At 39.0% G+C, this 19,197-nt stretch overlaps 1 protein-coding gene across 5 annotated transcripts in view; it reads left to right on the top strand.

Moving 5' to 3' along the window:
- Nucleotides 1–19,197, top strand: part of LOC150087038 (protein FAM199X-like) — a 125,881-nt gene that overhangs the window by 54,785 nt on the left and 51,899 nt on the right. For all 5 annotated transcript variants that reach the window (XM_090371772.1, XM_090371776.1, XM_090371771.1 and 2 more), the window contains exon 4: nucleotides 9,657–9,828. In XM_090371772.1, coding sequence (XP_090227898.1) covers nucleotides 9,657–9,828 — 172 coding nt within the window. The remainder of the gene's footprint in view (nucleotides 1–9,656; nucleotides 9,829–19,197) is intronic.

Here is a 19,197-nt window from a genome sequence, read left to right as displayed (position 1 = left end):
GCTAGATACTAGGTGATTTGTTCTCTGTGAGATTCCTACTTTTTGTGCATTATATGTGCCATGTAAGATTAGTATGCCCCATAATTGTGTGAATAGTCCGAATGACTTCTATTACACATGTGCAGAAGTCACATTAGCTTCAAGAAAGTGTCCCTTAACTCAAGCCATAAAAAAAGACCTACATCTTGTACTTTGGGTTTAAATAGGCAACTAGGACAAGAACTGGGCCTCTACACATATGCTGCACTACATGTTTCTCAAAGCCCAATGCATGGGTGAATTGAAAGGGACATTTTATGCATTTCGCGGTGCCCATGATATGGTGGGAGCCAAAAAATCATGTCACAGACTGTTACTGTATGGTGCTTCCTATTAGAAAAGGGATGACAATGAATGAAGAAAAAGTGAACAGTGACGTACCGAAATATACCATCTGCAATTTGTCCCATGTCTCACAGTGAAGTACTACCTATTCCTGAACCACCCAACTGTTTTTCTGTACACTCTGATGAAGATGAACACATTGATGAACATCAACTTGATAAACATGAAGAAGTACAGCAGCCATCTACATCAAGGGATCCACCATTTTGTCCAAACCTTAATCTTTCTGAACCACATAAGATCACAGAAAGTGAACTTAATGACATCATCAGGGAACTCGAACTGCCGAAGAATAAGGCAGAACTTTTGGCCTTGAGGCTTCAACAGTGGAATCTTATAGATCATTCTGTGAAAGTAACAACATTTTGTACTCTAAATAAAGACTATGATAAATTCTATCAAACAGATGGTGAACTCGCTGTTTGTAAGGATGTTCATGGTCTAATAGCAGCAATGAACATATTGAGATGTCAGAAAATTTTAAATAATATTAAGAAAATAAGTATTAATAAACTTTTTGTAAAACACTTTCCTTGATGCCTCCATTTTATTTGACTGCACTTGAACATGAGGCATATTCCCGAAGAATGGCGACTATTTGTAGACTCTTCTACATATATGCAGAAGTCACATACATAGCTGCCTTCAATACTTCTTACTTATGCTGTCCACAAAAAAGAAACATACGGAAATATGGAGAACATCCTCTTAGGTGTACGCTGTCAGAAGTATGTGTGGTATATATGTGGTGATTTAAAGGTAATCGCCATTTTATTAGGACTACAAAAGGGTTACGCTAAGTATTGTTGCTTTCTCTGCAAGCGGGATAGTTGTGCCAAGAATATGCACTATGAAAAGAGTAGTTGGCCTCAATGAAAATCATTAACACCTGGAATGAAGAACGTAGTATTTGAACTTCTAGTAGCTCCAAATAAAGTTTTGCTTCCACCACTCCACATCAAACTGGGGCTGATGAAACATTGGAAGCAATGCTGCTCTGGGCAGAAGCAGCAGTGCGTAGCACACGCTTCTTGATTAGACCGGGGTTCGAGCCCGTGACCACCAAATACGGAGGATGCGTAAAAGTCAGGGAATGACCACTGCATATCCCTGGAGCAATATGGCCTTAGTTGCTAATGCTCCTAAAAACCAAAATAACAACAACAACATTTCATGAAGGCTTTCGAAGTGAACATTCCTGTGTTCACATGCTTGCAAGAGAAATTCCCCAAGTCTTAGTACAGAGAAGATTAAGGCAGGCATTTTTATTGGTCCACAAGCAATTCGAATATGTCCTTAGTCCAATTGGTCCATGAGCAGTTATAGTAATAGAGGCATGTGATGCAAGAAAGCAAGCATATGAGCTTATATACTATAAGCCAAAAAAAAAAAAAAAAAACAACCAATTTCACACATACATTCCCTCTAAAAATTTGTCCAGTTCCTCCTTGAATTTCTTTAAGATATCAACTTCCACAAAGATGAATGGAAGTTTGTTCGAGCAATTAACCACCTGCTAGCTAAATGCAAATTTCCACCTATTATACAACTGACTTTCCTCAATTTGAATTTATGCCCCTTCAGGTTCGTAATCTGAGCAAGTGGAAGAATCCCATCAGAATTCAGCGTTTTCAAACCATTCAAGGCCTTATATACATCAATCAGATCACCTCGCAGATGCCTAGTCTCTAGCTGTTGCAATTTACAGAACTTAAGCCTTTCTTGGCAATATCACCCCTTCGTTCCCCTCAACAATCTTGTTGCCCTTCTCTGTACACGCTCAAGCAACTCTACATCCTTCCTCCAGACCTGTATGCGGTACTCAAGGCATAGCCTGACCATTGCCTTATACAAAGGAATAATCACCTCCTTTTCCCTACTAGCAAAATTCCTGTATATCATTGACAATACCCCATGATCTGCTATGGCAGCCTGTCTGCATTGCTCAGAAAACTTCATATCTGACAGCACAATTACTTCCAGGTGTTTTTCATTTTCTACCATCCTAAGTGTAATACCACACAGTTGGTACTTTTCTCTAGGGTTACTTCTACCCATATTCAGTACTTTGCATTTGCCAATGTTATACTTCAGTTGCCACTTCTCAGCCCATCTGCCTAAATTTTCTACATCCTGTTGCAGTAGCACTCTGCCATTACTGTCATTAACAACCCTGCCAACCTTTGTATCATCTGCAGACTTCAACATTAAGCCTTCATTAATATCATTGATAAATATACAAAACAATAGTAGGCCCAATACCAAACCCTGTGGGACTCCACTAATTACATTAGTCCACAAAGAGCAGCATCCATTGATTACCACTCTCTGTCTTCTCCCACACAACCATCTTTTTATTCATTGTAGCAACTTACCTTTAATACGATACTGCTCCAATTTGTACAGTAGTTTTCCATATGCAACAGTGTCAAAAGCTTTCCTGAAATCCAAGTATATGTTATCAAAATTATTTTTTGCATCCAGTTCCTTTGTAACCACATAATATCCAATCAAATTTGTAAATCAAGACTTTCCTTTAAGAAACCCATGATGTGTCTGAATTATTACTGCATTCTTGTCTAGTTGATCCTGCAATGCATCTTTGCTGACCGAGTTAGCCAGGTGGGTGAAGTGCCTGCCTGGCATCCCAAAGGTCACGGGTTCGAATTCCATCTCGGGCTTGGATCAGAATAGAAAATGCAAAAACCTTGGGGAGTGCAATATGGCCACAGAAGCCGATGTGCCAACAACTAACAAAAAAGAAAAATGCATCTTTAACCAGTGACTCCATTATTTTCCCCAGAAAATAATGGAGTCACTGGTTAAAGATTAACAGTTGTCTCAAAGATGGGCCCCATGATCCGCCATGCTGATATGGCACACTATACTCCGATTTTTTTGTCACGAAGCGGTTCTTCATGGAGTTGGTGTGGATCTTCAGTTGCCCAGTACCTTATGTTTTGAGAATTGATGTGTCCGGATAAATGAAACCTGGTTTCATCTGACATAAAATATTGAGTTGGATTGAGCGTCCAATCAACGACTATGTTGAGGAGCCACCTGTAATAATTTACATGTTTCACTTTCTGTCTCTTTTAATTCTTGCATGCACATTACACGAAACGGCTTCAAATTTAAAGAGTGCAGAACACGTACACATGTTGTCCGACTTATCTAACTTACAGGGCTAATTTCTGGGTACTCGCTCTTCCTGGGACTTAATTTAATCCTCTCATGAATATCGTGCACTACAGTTGGCGTATGAATAGGTGGGGCTCTGTTCTTTTTCGCATTGAGGACACTTCCTGTGCCACTTTTTCATCAGTTGCTGTATACAGCATTTTGCTAGTATCCTGGCAGTGGGGAACTGTTCTGCAAACATTCTTCCTGTTTCCTTAAATGAACCTGTGCGCACATATGCCTCAATGATTGCAACTCTTTCTGGAACTGAATAAGGCATGATGCAGAAAATCCTTACACACACTTGTACATGAGAAACAAACTGGATTACATCTGGCAAAACACTGTCTTCCCAACGAGATTGGCCTTGAGGGGTGGGCGCCTCTGTAGCCAGGTGGGCAGGAGCAGCAGTGCATAGCACACGCTTCTTGATTAGACCAGGGTTCGAGCCCGTCACCACCAAATACGGAGTATGCGGAAAGGTCAGGGAATGACCACCACATATCCCCGGAGCAATATGGCCTTAGTTGCTAATGCTCCTAAAAACCAAATAACAAACAAACAAACAAACATTGAGGGGTGACACATGCTTCTAATCTATGAGAAGAAGATTTGTTTGTGCAGGTGGCTAGTCACGTGTTGATTGGCTGCTGGTTCTTCCAAGCGTGGAGCGGCAGGCTACTTTTTCGTTACTCACCCTGTATAACAAATTATTCCAAGTAATGCTTGGAATTATAACAATTCCTTATAGCAGTGCTGAGTGTGAGAGAATAATTAGCCAGGTGAGCAAAACAAAAACTGAGTTCAGATCTTTCTGGTGAAGCTTTGTAAATACTTTTGACAGCTAAAGTCTATATAGCGGGGCCATTGATATAAGCAAAACTTTGATTCAGCATTTCTGAAGAGGGCAAAGTCTGTAACAGTATCTTTCTTGAAACAATCAAAATCAGCTTGTCAAACAGTCTGAAAAGAAATCCACAGACAGAAAAATCGTAGGTAATTTAATGTTTGAAAGCATATTGTACTAGTAAATAGTTCTATGGCTGCATTTTAATTTAAAATGTTATTTTATCAGTGAAATTTAATTTTTATGCAGTGTTGTACATCACAAAAACTGTGTTTTCTAAAAATCTGGTTTTGCTCCAGTTCTTTGCAATGAACTTATGTCTTTTTGCAAAAAATCTCATTTCCTCTTGCTTCCAGTTGCCTGATCTCCAGCTTTTTGAAGTTGGCAGCTATGCTACAGCGAATACACACCATTGTCCAGGCTGAGTGTGTTTGAAATGATTTATACTGCACTGCGATTACTGATCTTTTGTTTCATGTACCTCCTTCTGCTGCAGAATCATGCCATGAAGTTTGATTACTTTGAAAATTGTTTATGCAACATTGTGCTGTAATGTGATGACCTCATTATGAGTATTACCTTGCAATTACCCATGACGCCCAAATTTCTACACTTGTTATACTACTCCTAAGATGTTTGCAACTGATCTACTGATCTGACGTGAGTTACTACAGTGACATAAGGCAGCTCCTTGTGTTGCTGACTGACTGAACTACAGCACAATCAAGTGGCTACTTCTTCTAACAACCAGAGAATAGACTAGGTTGTAGCTTTTAGTACCAAGATAAAAAGAGAACAGACTAGGATGGATCATGCATCTGCTTGTGGGTGAACTGTTACGATGTCATGACAGTGCCTTGTGTTATGCTTTGATGACAAAGGAGATTAGGCATGCGAAGGCAGATTACAATAAATCTTTGGCAAAGGATGCTAAGAAAAACAGCAAGGACTTCTTTACTTATATAAACCCTAAAAGAAAGGGGATGAATCAGATTGGTTCACTTGATATCGATGGTTCGACTTGATTCTGCTCAGATAGCAAACAAACTGAATGAGTATTTTGCATCTACATTCACACATGAGGAATTATTAAGGATTGAAAATGCCAGAAGGTTATCAAATTGTAGCAGAGTGCTTAATGATTTTGTAATAATTGAGAGCAAAGTGGAGGAGAAATTGTTGAAGTTAAACATAAGAAAGGCACCTGGGGTGGATGGGATCTATCCAGTTATATAAAAGGAGGCGGCAAAGGAACTAAGCAAACCCTTAGCCATAATTATGAGTGCATCCTTGGACTCAGGGGAGGTCCCCACATACTGGCAATGTGCAAATGTATCCCCAATTCACAAAGGGGGACCAAAGGGTGACATGAGTAATTACAGACCAGATAGTTTAATTTCTGTTCCCGGTAAAATAATATAATCGCTGGTTAAAGATGCATTGCAGGATCATCTGGACAAGATGATCCTGCAATACACCTTGCATGGGTTTGTTAAGGGAAAGTCTTGTCTGTCAAATTCGATTGGATGCTATGATGTGGTTACAAAGGAACTGGATGCAAAAAATAAATTTGATATCATATACTTGAATTTCAGGAAAGCTTTTGACACTGTTGCGCATGGAAGACTACTGTACAAATTGGAGCAGAATGGTATTAAAGGTAAGTTGCTACAATGGATAAAAGGGTGGTTGAGTGGGAGAAGACAGAGGGTGGTAATCAATGGGCATTGCTCTTTGTGGATTAATGTTATTAGTGGAATTTCACAGGGTTCGGTGTGTGGTATTCAATGGGCTTTGCTCTTCATGGCCTAATGTTATTAGTGGAGTTTCACAGGGTTCGGTGTTGGGCCCACTGTTATTTTGTATATTTCTCAATGATATTGATGAAGGTATATCAGTGTTAGTGTCGAAGTTTGCAGGTGATACAAAGGTTGGCAGTTTTGTTAATGACAGTAATGGCAGCGTGCTACTCTAACAGGATCTAGAAAAGTCGAGCAGATGGGCTGAGAGTTGGCAACCGAAGTTTAACATTGACAAATGTAAAGTACTGCATATGGGTAGAAGTAACCCCAGAGGAACGTACCAACTGTGTGGCACTACACTTAGGATGGTAGAAAATGAAAAAGACCTGGGAGTAATTGTGCAGTCAGATATGAAGCTTTCTGAGCAATGCAGACAGGCTGCAATGGGGGTCTTGTCAATGATATACAGGAATTTTGCTAGCAGGGAAAAGGTGATTATCCCTTTGAATAAGGCAATGGTCAGGCCATGCCTTGAGGACTGTGTACAGGTCTGGAGGTCTCATTTTAGGAAGGATGTAGATTTACTTGAGCGTGTACAGAGAAGGGCAACAAGATTGGTGAGAGGAATGAAGGGATCCTCTTACCAAGGGAGGCTTAAGTTCTGCAGATTGCAATGGCTGGAGACTAGGCACCTGCGCAGTGATCTGATTGAGGTGTATAAGGCCTTGAATGGGTTGAGCACGCTGAATTTTGAAAGGATTCTTCCACTTGTTCAGATTACGAACCTAAGGGGGCATAAATTCAAATTGAGGAAAGATATAGAATAGATGTGCGGAAATTTGCCTTTAGCCAGCGAGTGGTTAATTGCTGGAACAAACTTCCATCTGTCATTGTGGAAGTTGATAGCTTAAATAAATTCATGGAGGAACTGGACAAACATTTAGAGGGAATGGTTGTGTGAATTTTTTTTTTTTTTTTTTTCACTGGCGCTACATAAGTTCGTACGTTTGCTTTCTTGCATCACATGCCTCTATTACTATTATTATGATGTCCTTCTTATATATATATTGTACTTCCCATATTCTAATTCAACGTCACTTATGCCTGAGTGACATTACATATCCGATATCCCTACAATGTCTGCATTTGATGACTTAATCAGTACTTCAAATTCATCAAATTTATTTAAAATGCTGCTAGCATTAGTATACATGCAAGTATACGTACCTCAAACTCTGAGTTACTCTAATACAGCCCACGTATTTACTTGCTCCGTGACAACCCACAGCAGGGCTTGAAATCCCCGACATCTTGCTTTCCAGGCTGCTGCATATTCTGATAGCAGTACAAGAATTACTTTCACCTCTGCCTCTAGCTCTAGTTAATCTATTAGTCTGTGTATGTATACTAATGCCCCCCTCAAGCTAGCATCTTTCCGACTACCTGTGACTGTTTTGATAACATCAGCAAATATTCTTGCACCCCTTTTATTTAAGTGTATCCAATCCCTGTAAAAACAGTCTCTTCTTTCTGTTAAAAATCACAGATCATGCTCAGTAAATTTCCTAGTCATATTCCACCTATCCTTCTTGCACAATATAGTTCCCTGACAATAGTCTCCAAATATGATCTCATTTCAAGTACTAAATATATACTAAGCCACAAGTGGGTGCATGAGAGTGAGCCTCACCCCAAGGCATATTTTTTTCCTCTTCAAAAGGTGCTGATTTTAAATAGATTTTATTGCTGTTGACCAATCCCTTAGAATGTTCTTTAAAAAATACCCAAAGTTACAATGAAATCAAAATTCCACCCCCTCTCCATATTTTTTATAAAACTATTCCTGCACCACCTGCTGGTATTTAGATGTTAATTTTTTCCATATTAGCATTAGCAAAGGCACATGATGCAAGAAAGCAAGCTTATATAGCATCAGCCAAAAAAAAAAAAAAAAACCTTATTTCACTCATCCACTCGTTCCAAATGTATGTCTAGTTCTGCCTTGAATCTATTTAAGCTATCTACTTCTACAACAACAGATAGAAGTTTGTTCCAGCAATCAACCACACACTGGCTAAAGGCAAACTTCTGCACATCCATCCTGCAACTGTCCTTCCTCAATTTGAATTTATGCCCTCTCAGGCGATTATTCTGAGCAAGAGTAGCAATCCCATCATCATCGAGCATGCTCAAACCATTCAAGGCTTTATACACCTCACAGGTGCCTAGTCTCCAGACACTGTAATTTGCAAAACTTAAGCCTTTCTTCGTAAGAGCAATCCTTTGTTCCATTCACTAATCTTGTCCTTTTCTGTATTCATTCCGACAGCTCTACATCCTTCTTAAAATGAGGGCTCCAGACCTTTTATACAGCTCAAGGTGTGGACTGACCATTGCCTTATACAAGGGGATAATCACCTCCTTATCCCTGCTAGAAAAATTCCTGTATATCATTGACAAAACACCATGAACTACTCTTGCAGACTGTCTGCACTGCTCAGAAAACTTCATGTCTACCTGCACAATTACCCCCAGGTCCTTTTCACTCTCTACCACACAGTAGTGTGTCAGTGTAGTACCACACAGTTGATACGTTACTCTGGGCTTACTGCTTTCCATATGCAGTACTTTACATTTGTCAATATTAAACTTCAGTTGCCACCTCTCAGCCCATCTGCTCAACTTTTCTAGATCCTTTTGCAGCAGCGTACTGTCATTGGTGTCATTAACAACCCTGCCGACCTTTCATTGCATCTTCCAGACACCACGTGTGTTTTTATCAGCTGTTTGCATTTACTTTTTGTGGTGCTGGCAAAATCAAATCTCTACAGGAAGATTAGACTGCTCTTGCTGGTGACTCACAGATATGCAGTGCAAGAATGGCAGTTAAGTAAAAGAATCATAAGACCATTGGTGTCTGTTAAATACCCAAATGAAAAATGAATTTCTCATAATTCATATTATATTGAAATGAAAATGGAAAATACTGTATAATCATTTAGAGAATATCAGTAGGCTGTGGTACATGGGAGGATATGATTTTATTTCAAAAAAAAAAAACAAAAAGAAAGAAAAATGCAGAATTTTAAAAAGTGACATCTGCTACGTTAAATAAAATTGTTTTCTGGGCTACTGTTGGAACAAGTGCCTTAGGTTGTTGTAGTTCTGTTCTAGGCTACAGTAACTAGATTGTACTCTGGTATTGTTGCAATTTTCATGATTAGCAGGATTCTTCAATTTATGAGGAAACCAGTTTAAGTGAATACACTACAGTTGTTTTTATTGTGTGGTCAGAGAAAGTGAGGTTTAATTTAGCTTTTTCTGCAACTTCCCTGTGTTCGCATATTATGAAGAAAGACATCAGTTGTAAAATTCAGATCCAACAATTGTTTGCTCATCTAATGTTTGAACTCATTGCTAGAAAGAATAATTTTTAATTTAATTAATTTTGTGAGAAATTTTTAATATATTTTTCTAATAGATTTCTTTGTATTTTTAAATAGATCATCTAGGATTAAGTTCCTTAGAATGGACAAGCTCAATTACAGATTCATTTGATGATCATCTAATTTCTGGTAACAATAGCTCAGAATACATTTTTTGTTCACCAAGCTCTTCTAAACAAGGGAGACGAAGTAGCAGATCTTCTGAATGTTTGTCTTCTACAAAGCCTTGGTTTGTAGAAACATTTAAACAGTGCCGAGTTCAATTTTATGATATGAAAAATAATTTTAGAATAAACTTATTTGTTTGCTTTTCACAGATACAGAATTTGGATTTATATCTAATTACTTTTATTTAGAAATAAACAAGGAGTTACCTTTTATTTAGCCAGTAGGATTTCTTCTTTACCAATTCTCCCTATAAGAATAAATTACGAAATGATACGTTAAACAATATTACATAATTTAAAACTCGTGTGTTCCTAACTTTTTTTTTTTTTTTTTTTTATGTAAACCCCAAACACGAGAGATATTAGAACCTATAGTACTTAGTACCGTGCTTGGGTCGGAGGTTGAGAAGACGAAAGAAGATATTTGTTGACATTGGACTTGAACTTCTGTAGACTATAATTTTCAGGAAATACGTATGAAGGAAGGTTGTTCCAGAAAACGGCAGTTGAATGAATAAACGAGAAAGATAAAAAGTTGGTTCTGTGAGTTTGAATTTGGACAGTAAATGGATGTTGGCTGGTGTGTTCCTAACTTTTTTTTTTTTTTTTTTATGTAAACCCCAAACACGAGAGATATTAGAACCTATAGTACTTAGTACCGTGCTTGGGTCGGAGGTTGAGAAGACGAAAGAAGATATTTGTTGACATTGGACTTGAACTTCTGTAGACTATAATTTTCAGGAAATACGTATGAAGGAAGGTTGTTCCAGAAAAGGGCAGTTGAATGAATAAACGAGAAAGATAAAAAGTTGGTTCTGTGAGTTTGAATTTGGACTGTAAATGGATGTTGGCCGGTGGCAGCACATGTTCGGACTGTTTTGAAAGAGAGAGTGGGAATTATAGAAGCCAGTTCAGAACAGTGCCCATGGAAGTATCTGTAGAAAAGGCATGCAGCAGAAACAGTACGTCTATGAGACAGTGAGTGCAGAGACTGTTAGAGAGGAGTCATTAATTAACCTAACTGTGCTCTTCTGAATGGAATCTAGAAGCCTGAGAGAGGTTTTGGAGGCACCACCCCAGATGTGGGAACAATATTCCATGGCAGGGCAGATTTGTGATTTATACAGAGTGAACAGCTATTTGGAAGAAAAGTAACGCCGAGAGCGAAAGAGAAAACCAAGTTTTTAAATGCAAAGGAAGCAATATTTGTAATGTGCTTGTGCCAAGAGAGATTAGAAGTCAAGGTAATCCCCAAAAGAGATATATCATTTTGCCTAGAAATCGGAGTGTCACTAAAGATAAGCATAGGAGCAGAAGAATCCTTTTTCGAGATATAACACAAGACTGAGTTTTAGAAGGGTTGAAATCAACTAAGTTGTCTTTGCCCCACTGGAGAATTACCTAAAGATCGGCATTTAAGGAATTGGTAGCAGATTTTCGAGAAGTTGAAGCTGATTGAACAGTGCAAGGTTTCTCAAAATGGAAAGTGGAATGCAATGTGCTATCATTGGTAAAACTATGGATAGCATTTCCAGTCAATGGAAGAAGGTCATTAATATACAAGAGGAAAAGAGTGGGGGAAAGAATTGAACCTTGGGGGAAACCGGCATTAGTGGAAAAGTTAGAAGACAGAGAGCCATCTACATCACCCTCAGTGAGCGATCAGAGAGAAAACTGGATAACCAATTACTAAAAACATTTGGAAAACCATAAGATGGAAGCTTGTTTAGAAGACCTTTATGCCAAACACTCTCGAAAGCCTTTGAGATGTCAAGAGCAACTACTTGTGTTTCACCGAATCGTTCCATTGAATTAGTCCATAAATGGGTAACATAAGCCAGAACATCACCAGTGGATTGATACTGACGGAAACTGTACTGGCGATCGTTGATCAGACGGAAGGTTTCTAGGTAGTTTAAGAGTTGGCGTTTAATTGATTTCTCCATTACTTTAGAAAGAGTAGAAGTAATTGCAATGGGACAATAATTGAATGGGAGGGATTTGTCACCCTTTTTAGGAACTGGCTGGATATGAGCAAATTTCCAAGCAGAAGGAAAAACACCTTTGGAATAAGAAAGTGAAAAAAGACGGCAAAGAATAGGAGTAAGTTCAGGAGCACAGGTTTTGAGAACAAGTGGAGAAATACCATCGGGACCCGGAGCTTTCTTAGCATCAAGATTCGTCAAAATCCTTTTGACGAAAGACCACAGGAGGCAATGAATTGGGCTTGTTGGGAATGGTAGGAGGTGTTTTACCAAGATCATTAATATATGAGTTGGAAGGAAAATGGGATGCTAGCAGGTCAGCTTTATCCTTGGCTGAAGTGACAACAGAACCATCTGGTTTGGACAGAGGTGGGAGCAGAGATGGGCAAAAGTTGTGGCCAATAGCTTTGGCAAGGGACCAGAATGCTTGGCTACCATTAGGGCAAGAAGCAAGTTTTCTACTCTTAGCCTGTTCAAACTCTAGTTTGGACTGATTAATAACTGCTTTACAATTGTTGCGAGCTTTGGTGTGGGCAGAAAATGAAACTGAAGAATTAGAAACAAGCCAATTACGATATGCAACATTCTTCTCTTTTGCTAAGGCTGTTCAAGAGAAGAATGTTACAATATGCAACATTCTTCTCTTGAACAGCCTTAGCACATTTATCGGAAAACCAAAATTTATGTAAAGGACGAGATTTTAAAGTGGAGTGTGGGATAAAGGATTCCATTCCTTCAAGAATAATTTCACTGACACGATCTGAGCAAACGTTGACATCAGAAGTTTTGAAACAGTAATCCGACCAAGGAAAAGAAGAAAAAAAATCTCGCAGGTCATCCCATTTTGCATTCTTGTAATGCCAAACAACACGAGGTTGGGAATAGCCAGGTGATAAAGGCTCCATTGGAGAAGAGACAATCACCAAGTTGTGATCTGAAGTGCCTAAAGGACCTCTCACTTCGACCGTGTTCTTACAAGGGTTGTTTGTGAGAAAAAGATCAAGCGTGTTGGCTGTATGATTAGCATTATCTGGTATTCTTGTATGTAAATGAACAATCTGTGCAGGGTCATTAGTAATTGCAAAAGCCCAACTTTCATCTCGACCTCAGCATCTCGACCAGCTGGGTCGGTGTGACTAGAAAACGGAAGCCAGCTGGAGTTGTGAACATTAAAATCACCAAGGAAAATTACCTCACTGTTAGGAAAGTTGGACTATAAAAAGTCAGTTTGCAAAGAGAGGAAGTCAAAAAGCTCCAAGTGATTAGTGGAGTTGGGAGAACGGTAGAGACAACAGATGAATTTGACACAATGAGGCAAAGATATTTTAAGCCAGAGAAGATCGAAAAGAGGAGATTCCAAATTACTAATTCTGTGATAAGGAATATCAGAATGGACATACGCACAAGTACCACCTTTGAGGCGAAAGGAATCATACAGCGAATAATTTGGGCATCTGAGATGAGCAGTAGTTGAATCAACCGATAACTGAGATTCTGTCAGAAAAAGTACATGGGGTTTGGCAGACTGCAAGTGGAAATGGACATCGTTAAGATTAGAATTGAGACCATGTATATTTGTGAAATGAATTAGGAAGTGCTTGGGAGATTTAGATCTTTTCGCAGATAAGCTTGCTCTATTAGTTTGACAATTCATGGTGTATTCAATAGTAAGAAAAAGTGGGTGGGACATGCTGTATGAAGTAATGAAATTTTTGGATATGGCGTACACATGGTAAGAATATACCCAGATCCTCGACATAACTTGGCCTCGAGAATGCTCCCCGCATATACACTACTCAGACTCCCTCCAGTCACTATCTGGCAGAGTAGATGTAGCAAGATTATACACTAGCTGATCCGGAAGCCTCGTAGAGAGTTACCATTAGGTTCGGTCCGGTGTACTAACTAGCGGTCGGCCTGTGAACACCGTTTTAGAGTTGTACCCTCGAAATGTAAGGAATATTGGATCTCGCCACGATGTTTATGATAACCTCAAAAGTCATCAATCATACTGCATGATGGAAGAGATAGGGAAGGGTTGACCTTAACTTAGCTCTAGAGACTAAACATAGGTTCCACCACTTCAAGCCTCCAATAAGCAAAGTGGTGGTATTGCACCGGTTGATGAGAGTCATCTACCACCTAGTACTGCCTGGTAACGTAGCGGGGCGGCATTCCTCCATGGGGTGTGGCGCCACACCTCGACCCCCTGCTTACGTTGGTTCACACCTGGGTGGTCACCCACCATGTACTTGTGCATGGGGGTTATACACAGGATTACTAACAGTCCAACCATCGTGAAGGTTAAAGCAGAGGATTTGGCTGTCACAGATCGTCCGGACTTCGCCGAAATTGGGTCGACTTGACTTGAGTGTCACCCGAATATAGTCAGTAGTTAGTGTCACCCGAACTACTGACATACGGGCAGTTCAACACCCCAGGATCACAATGGTGAACCCCAACCTGACCCCAGAAATATAACCTCCCCCATGCATCCTTTAGTGAAGGAAGAACCCGAATTTGAAATATAAATGAAATACTATTAAAATGAGTTAAAAGTACCATAAAACAATGAATTTAAAATCCATTAAAATTTCCTCCCTTTAAATTCATTGTTTTATCCTACTTTTATCTCATTTTAATAGCATTTCATTTGTATTTCAAATTCGCATTTATGACAAAATGTCTTCCTTCACTAAAGGTTGCATGGGGGGGGGGGGGTTGATATTTCTGGGATCGGGTTGGGGTTCACCACTGTGATCCTTGGGTATTGGACCGCCCGTGTGTTGATAGTGAGGTACACATTATGAGTTTTAAATTATGTAATATTCTTTTAACATATCATTTTGTAATTTATTCGCATAAGGAGAATTGGTAAAGAAGAAATCCTACTGACTGAATAAAATGTAACTCCTTGTTTATTTCTAAAATATTAATAGGCTGTAGTAAAAAATTGAACATATGTAAGCTCTCATTTATGTAATATCTAATCACTGTGTGTTCTAGATTATAAGATGCACCAAGGTGTTAGAAGGAAAATTTTGGAAAGAAATATTTCATTGCATGTATTTTAGCATTAGCATTAGCATTAGTAGAGGCATTTGATGCAAGAAAGCAAGCTTATGCAGCATCAGCCAAAAAAAAAAAAAAAAAAAGTAACATAAATAAATAAAAATAACCACTTCCACTTCACCCCTCTGTTCGTTCGAAATACCTGTCCAGCTGAGCCTTAAACTTATTTAGGCTATCAACTTCCACGACAAGGGATGGAAGTCTGTTCCACCCACCAACCACCCGCTGGCTAAAGGCAAATTTCCGCACATCTATCCTACATCTGTCTTTCCTCAATTTGAATTTATTCCCTCTCAGGTGATTTTTCTGAGCTAGAGGAAGAATCCCATCAGCATTGAGCATGCTCAAACCATTCAAGGCTTTGTACACCTCTATCAGATCACCCCGCTGGTGCCTAGTTTCCAGACACTGTAATTTGCAAAACTTAAGCCTTTCTTCGTAAGAGAACCCCTTTGTCCCATTCACCAATCTAGTTGCCCTTCTCTGTACTCTTTCCAGCAGCTCTACATCCTTCCTGAAATGAGGCCTCCAGGCCTGTATACAGTACTCTAGGTGTGGCCTGACCATTGCCTTATACAAGGGAATAATCACCTCCTTATCCCTGCTAGAAAAATTCCTATATATCATTGACAATACACCATGAGCTACTCTTGCAGCTCGTCTGCACTGCTCAGAGAACTTCATATCTGCCTGCACCACCACCCCCAGGTCCCTTTCATTCTCTATTTTAAATGCAAATTTATTAGTAAATAATCTTTATTGCATGTTCATGAAATGTGCATGCAATAAAGATATATAATCCATATACATGTATTGAAAATGATTATATATTTTATGGATAAATTTTGTTTAGTGTGCGCGCCCGTGTACACACACACACACACACAAACAACTAAAAATTTTTTTGCAGATTGAAGCTTTCGCTGTTTTCCTAGACTTCATCATCTTCAGTGCAATCAAGGGCATTGCTGATTCCACACTACTTAAGACATGATAACCGTCTTGTGTTTCGCTAACTCCCATGAATTTTTCACCCATTTGCAAACCTTTGAAATTTTGGTTGGTTCCTTTGTTCATACTGTTGTTGCCAAATTATGATTTGATGACTTCTTTTGCATGAATGTTTTAAAGGGTTTTGCTTTAAGGGCACCATTGCATCTCATTGATTGGCTACAGTCGTCTTGTAAGGCCTCCAGCTAACTGCATGTCTAATTCTGCAACTGCTCTTTTTTTTTGCTTCCATGCATGTTATCTTAAACAGTCACATACTAAAAGAGCTGGGATTTTCAGAAGGCCAATAGAAAGTTTTTATCATACTTTCTCTAGCTACAGCTTCATTTCTTTTTTGTCCATCCATTTTTTATTGTGAACATGGATGAAAATTCCTTGTGGAATTTCATCTTTGACCATGGTCTTTCTTTTTAATATTAAAATGGGAAGCTGTTTTGTTGTGTAACATGCCACAACAAGCAGTGTAGCAGGTTTTCTCATGGCCAGCAGTTTTAATAGTGATGTTTTTATCACCTTTAATGTTCACGGTTTTGGTTAATGGAACATTGAATGTTAGGGGGGAACTTCAGTCACATTACCTGTTTGTGTAAGTTTGAAACAAGATTCCTTGCATTAATTACAGATTTCTGAAACTCAAATTTGTTTTCATAATAAGCATCATTTGTACAATTTAGTTAGATTATACATGTCTCTTCATTAGCATTAGTAGAGGCATACGATGCAAGAAAGCAAGCTTATGCAGCATCAGCCAGGAAAAAAAAAAAAAAAAAAAAAACACCCCTCCCATTTCACCCCTCCGTTCATTCCAAATGTCTGTCCAGCTCAGCCTTAAATCTATTTAGGCTATCAACTTCCACAACAAAAGATGGAAGTCTGTTCCACCAATCAGTCACTCGCTGGCTAAAGGCAAATTTCCGCACGTCTATTCTACAACTGTCTTTCCTCAATTTGAATCTATGCCCTTAATCTGAGCAAGAGGAAGAGTCCCATCAGCATTTTGCTTGCTCAACCCATTCAAAGCCTTATACACCTCAATCAGATCACCTTGCAGCTACTCTCCAGGCACTGCAATTTGCAGAACTTAAGCCTTTCTTGGTAAGAGCACCCTTTGTTCCTCTCACCAATCTTGTTGCCCTTCTTTGTACTCATTCTAGCAACTCTACATCCTTCCTAAAATGAGGCTTCGAGACCTGTTTACAGTACTCTAGGTGTGGCTTGACCATTGTCCTGTATAATGGGATAACCATCTTCCATTTTGCTGTCCTTGCCAGCAAAATTCCTATATATCATTGGGAAGACTCCATGACCTGCTCTGGCAGCCCCTCTGCACTGCTCAGTAAATTTCATATTTGACTGTACATTACTCCCAGGTCTTTTTCACTTTCCACTTCCCTGAGTGTAGTACTACACAGTTGATATATTTCTCTTGGGTTATTCGTACCCATATGCAGTACTTTGCATTTGTCAATGTTAAATTTCATTTGCCACTTCTCAGCCCATTTACCCAACTTATATAGATCCAGTTGGTGTAGCATACCCTTTCATAAATATATAACAAGTTTTCATAAATATATAACCAGGAAAATCACTGTGTGTGTGTGTGTGTGTGTGTGTGTGTGTGTGTGTGTGTGTGTGTGTGTGTGTGTGTGTGTGTGTGTGTGTGTGTGTGTGTGTGTGTGTGTGTGTGTGTGTGTGTGTGTGTGTGTGTGTGTGTCCTTTTTTCAAAATGTGAATATGATCATTTTTGTAGACATAGGAATTCTATTTTTCCTGTGGTCTTGTCCAGTTTTGTACATTTCCTTTCAATTGTGGCCATTTTGAAACATGCATAATGATCACAACTGGAAGGAAAAGTACAAAAAAGAATCTTTGCTTTTCTCTAATTTCTGTAATACTTTCTCTTGCCTTTTACATTAAAATATCATTTTTCTGTAGTCCTAGTGAAAGTTTATGTATCTGTTATGGCATAGCCGAATGGTCAGGAGCAAGAGTGCAATGGCATACACTCTACGTGGAATATGATTAAAGCCAGTTATTGCTAAATATGATTAATGATTGTATTTATTGTGAACTCCTGTGACCTGGTGGTCGAGCTGGAGTATAAACAACGTTATTTTATTGCACATATGAGCAATAACAGATTTTCGGAAAAGTGCTGTTTCTCTCTCCCTCTATTGGTGACATGAGATTTAAACCTTGTTCATTTTAGCTTTAATCCTGACATAAACAAGTACTTGTCATCTAGTAAAGCTTTCATTGGCCGATTTCTAAAAAAAAAAAAAGTGCTACTTCAGAAGTCATCAGTGAGATTTACTTGATGACATATTTTTTTTGTCAGGGTTAAAGTCAGCATGTACACTGGTGTTCAAAGAAAGTACATCACGTAGGAATTTCACATTTTTAACCCTTTTTCGTGATGGTATGTTACATTAATGACTAGCATCACAAATAGATATATAAACAAAAAATATTTACATATTTGACAGGTGCTCTCAAAATATTCCAAAATGAGCATTTGCAACTTTATACAACAGTTTTGGTAAACACGACAATTATGACTGAAATGTTATCAGAAGCCCTCAATTTGCTTCAGTTTATCATTTTAAATGGAAAACAAAATGAAAAGTTTACCAGGTGCAAACTAATATTTAGTTAAGCCAACTCTGGCCCTGATGACAGCAACACACTGTTGAGGCATTGACAAGATCAATTTCTGAAGAAAATCAACTGATAGTTTGTGGTTCCAAATACGAATTATGGCTTCCAGAAGTTCACGCAGGATCTTTGGTTTCTTTCTGGCAACTGCAGATTCCACACGATGCCAGCAGTGATCTATAGGATTCAGGTCCAGGCTGTTTTCTGACCAGCTAAGAGTTGTAATGGACCTTTCTTCCAACCATTTTTTTCACCTATAACAAATGTAAGCACATTAGTGTCGAACCTCTAATGCAGAAATGAAGCTAAAGTAACTAGAGAAGTGCCTACTTATACGTTTCGCCCGGTGACAAGGAGCAGAGTAGTCCTGAAAGATAGTTACTTAGCAGGTTGAAATGGCCTCTAATGGTTGGCAGCAGTTTGCCTTCCAATATAGCCAGGTATCCATTGGCATTTACGGAACCTTTTATAAACTGCAGGTGACCTACTCCGCGATACAAAATGCGCCCTCATATCATTTGACTGGTAGGGAATTTCACTGTAGACACCATACAGTCTGGATGGTATTCTTCACCACGTCTACGGCGAATCGTTTGTCTCCCATCAGTGCCATGCAGGTTGAATTTCTTCTCATCCGAGAAAATAAGTGACTTCCACTGCTTGGGGTTCCATTTGACATGCTCCTTGCATCAGATTTATTGGGCCTTT

This window comes from Mastigoproctus giganteus, chromosome 4 (genome assembly GCF_048544385.1).
Source record: "Mastigoproctus giganteus isolate SK-2022 chromosome 4, ASM4854438v1, whole genome shotgun sequence".
Lineage (NCBI taxonomy): Eukaryota > Metazoa > Arthropoda > Arachnida > Uropygi > Thelyphonidae > Mastigoproctus > Mastigoproctus giganteus.
Note: the sequence above shows the minus strand (reverse complement) of the source record. Positions and strands in the feature narration are given on the sequence as shown.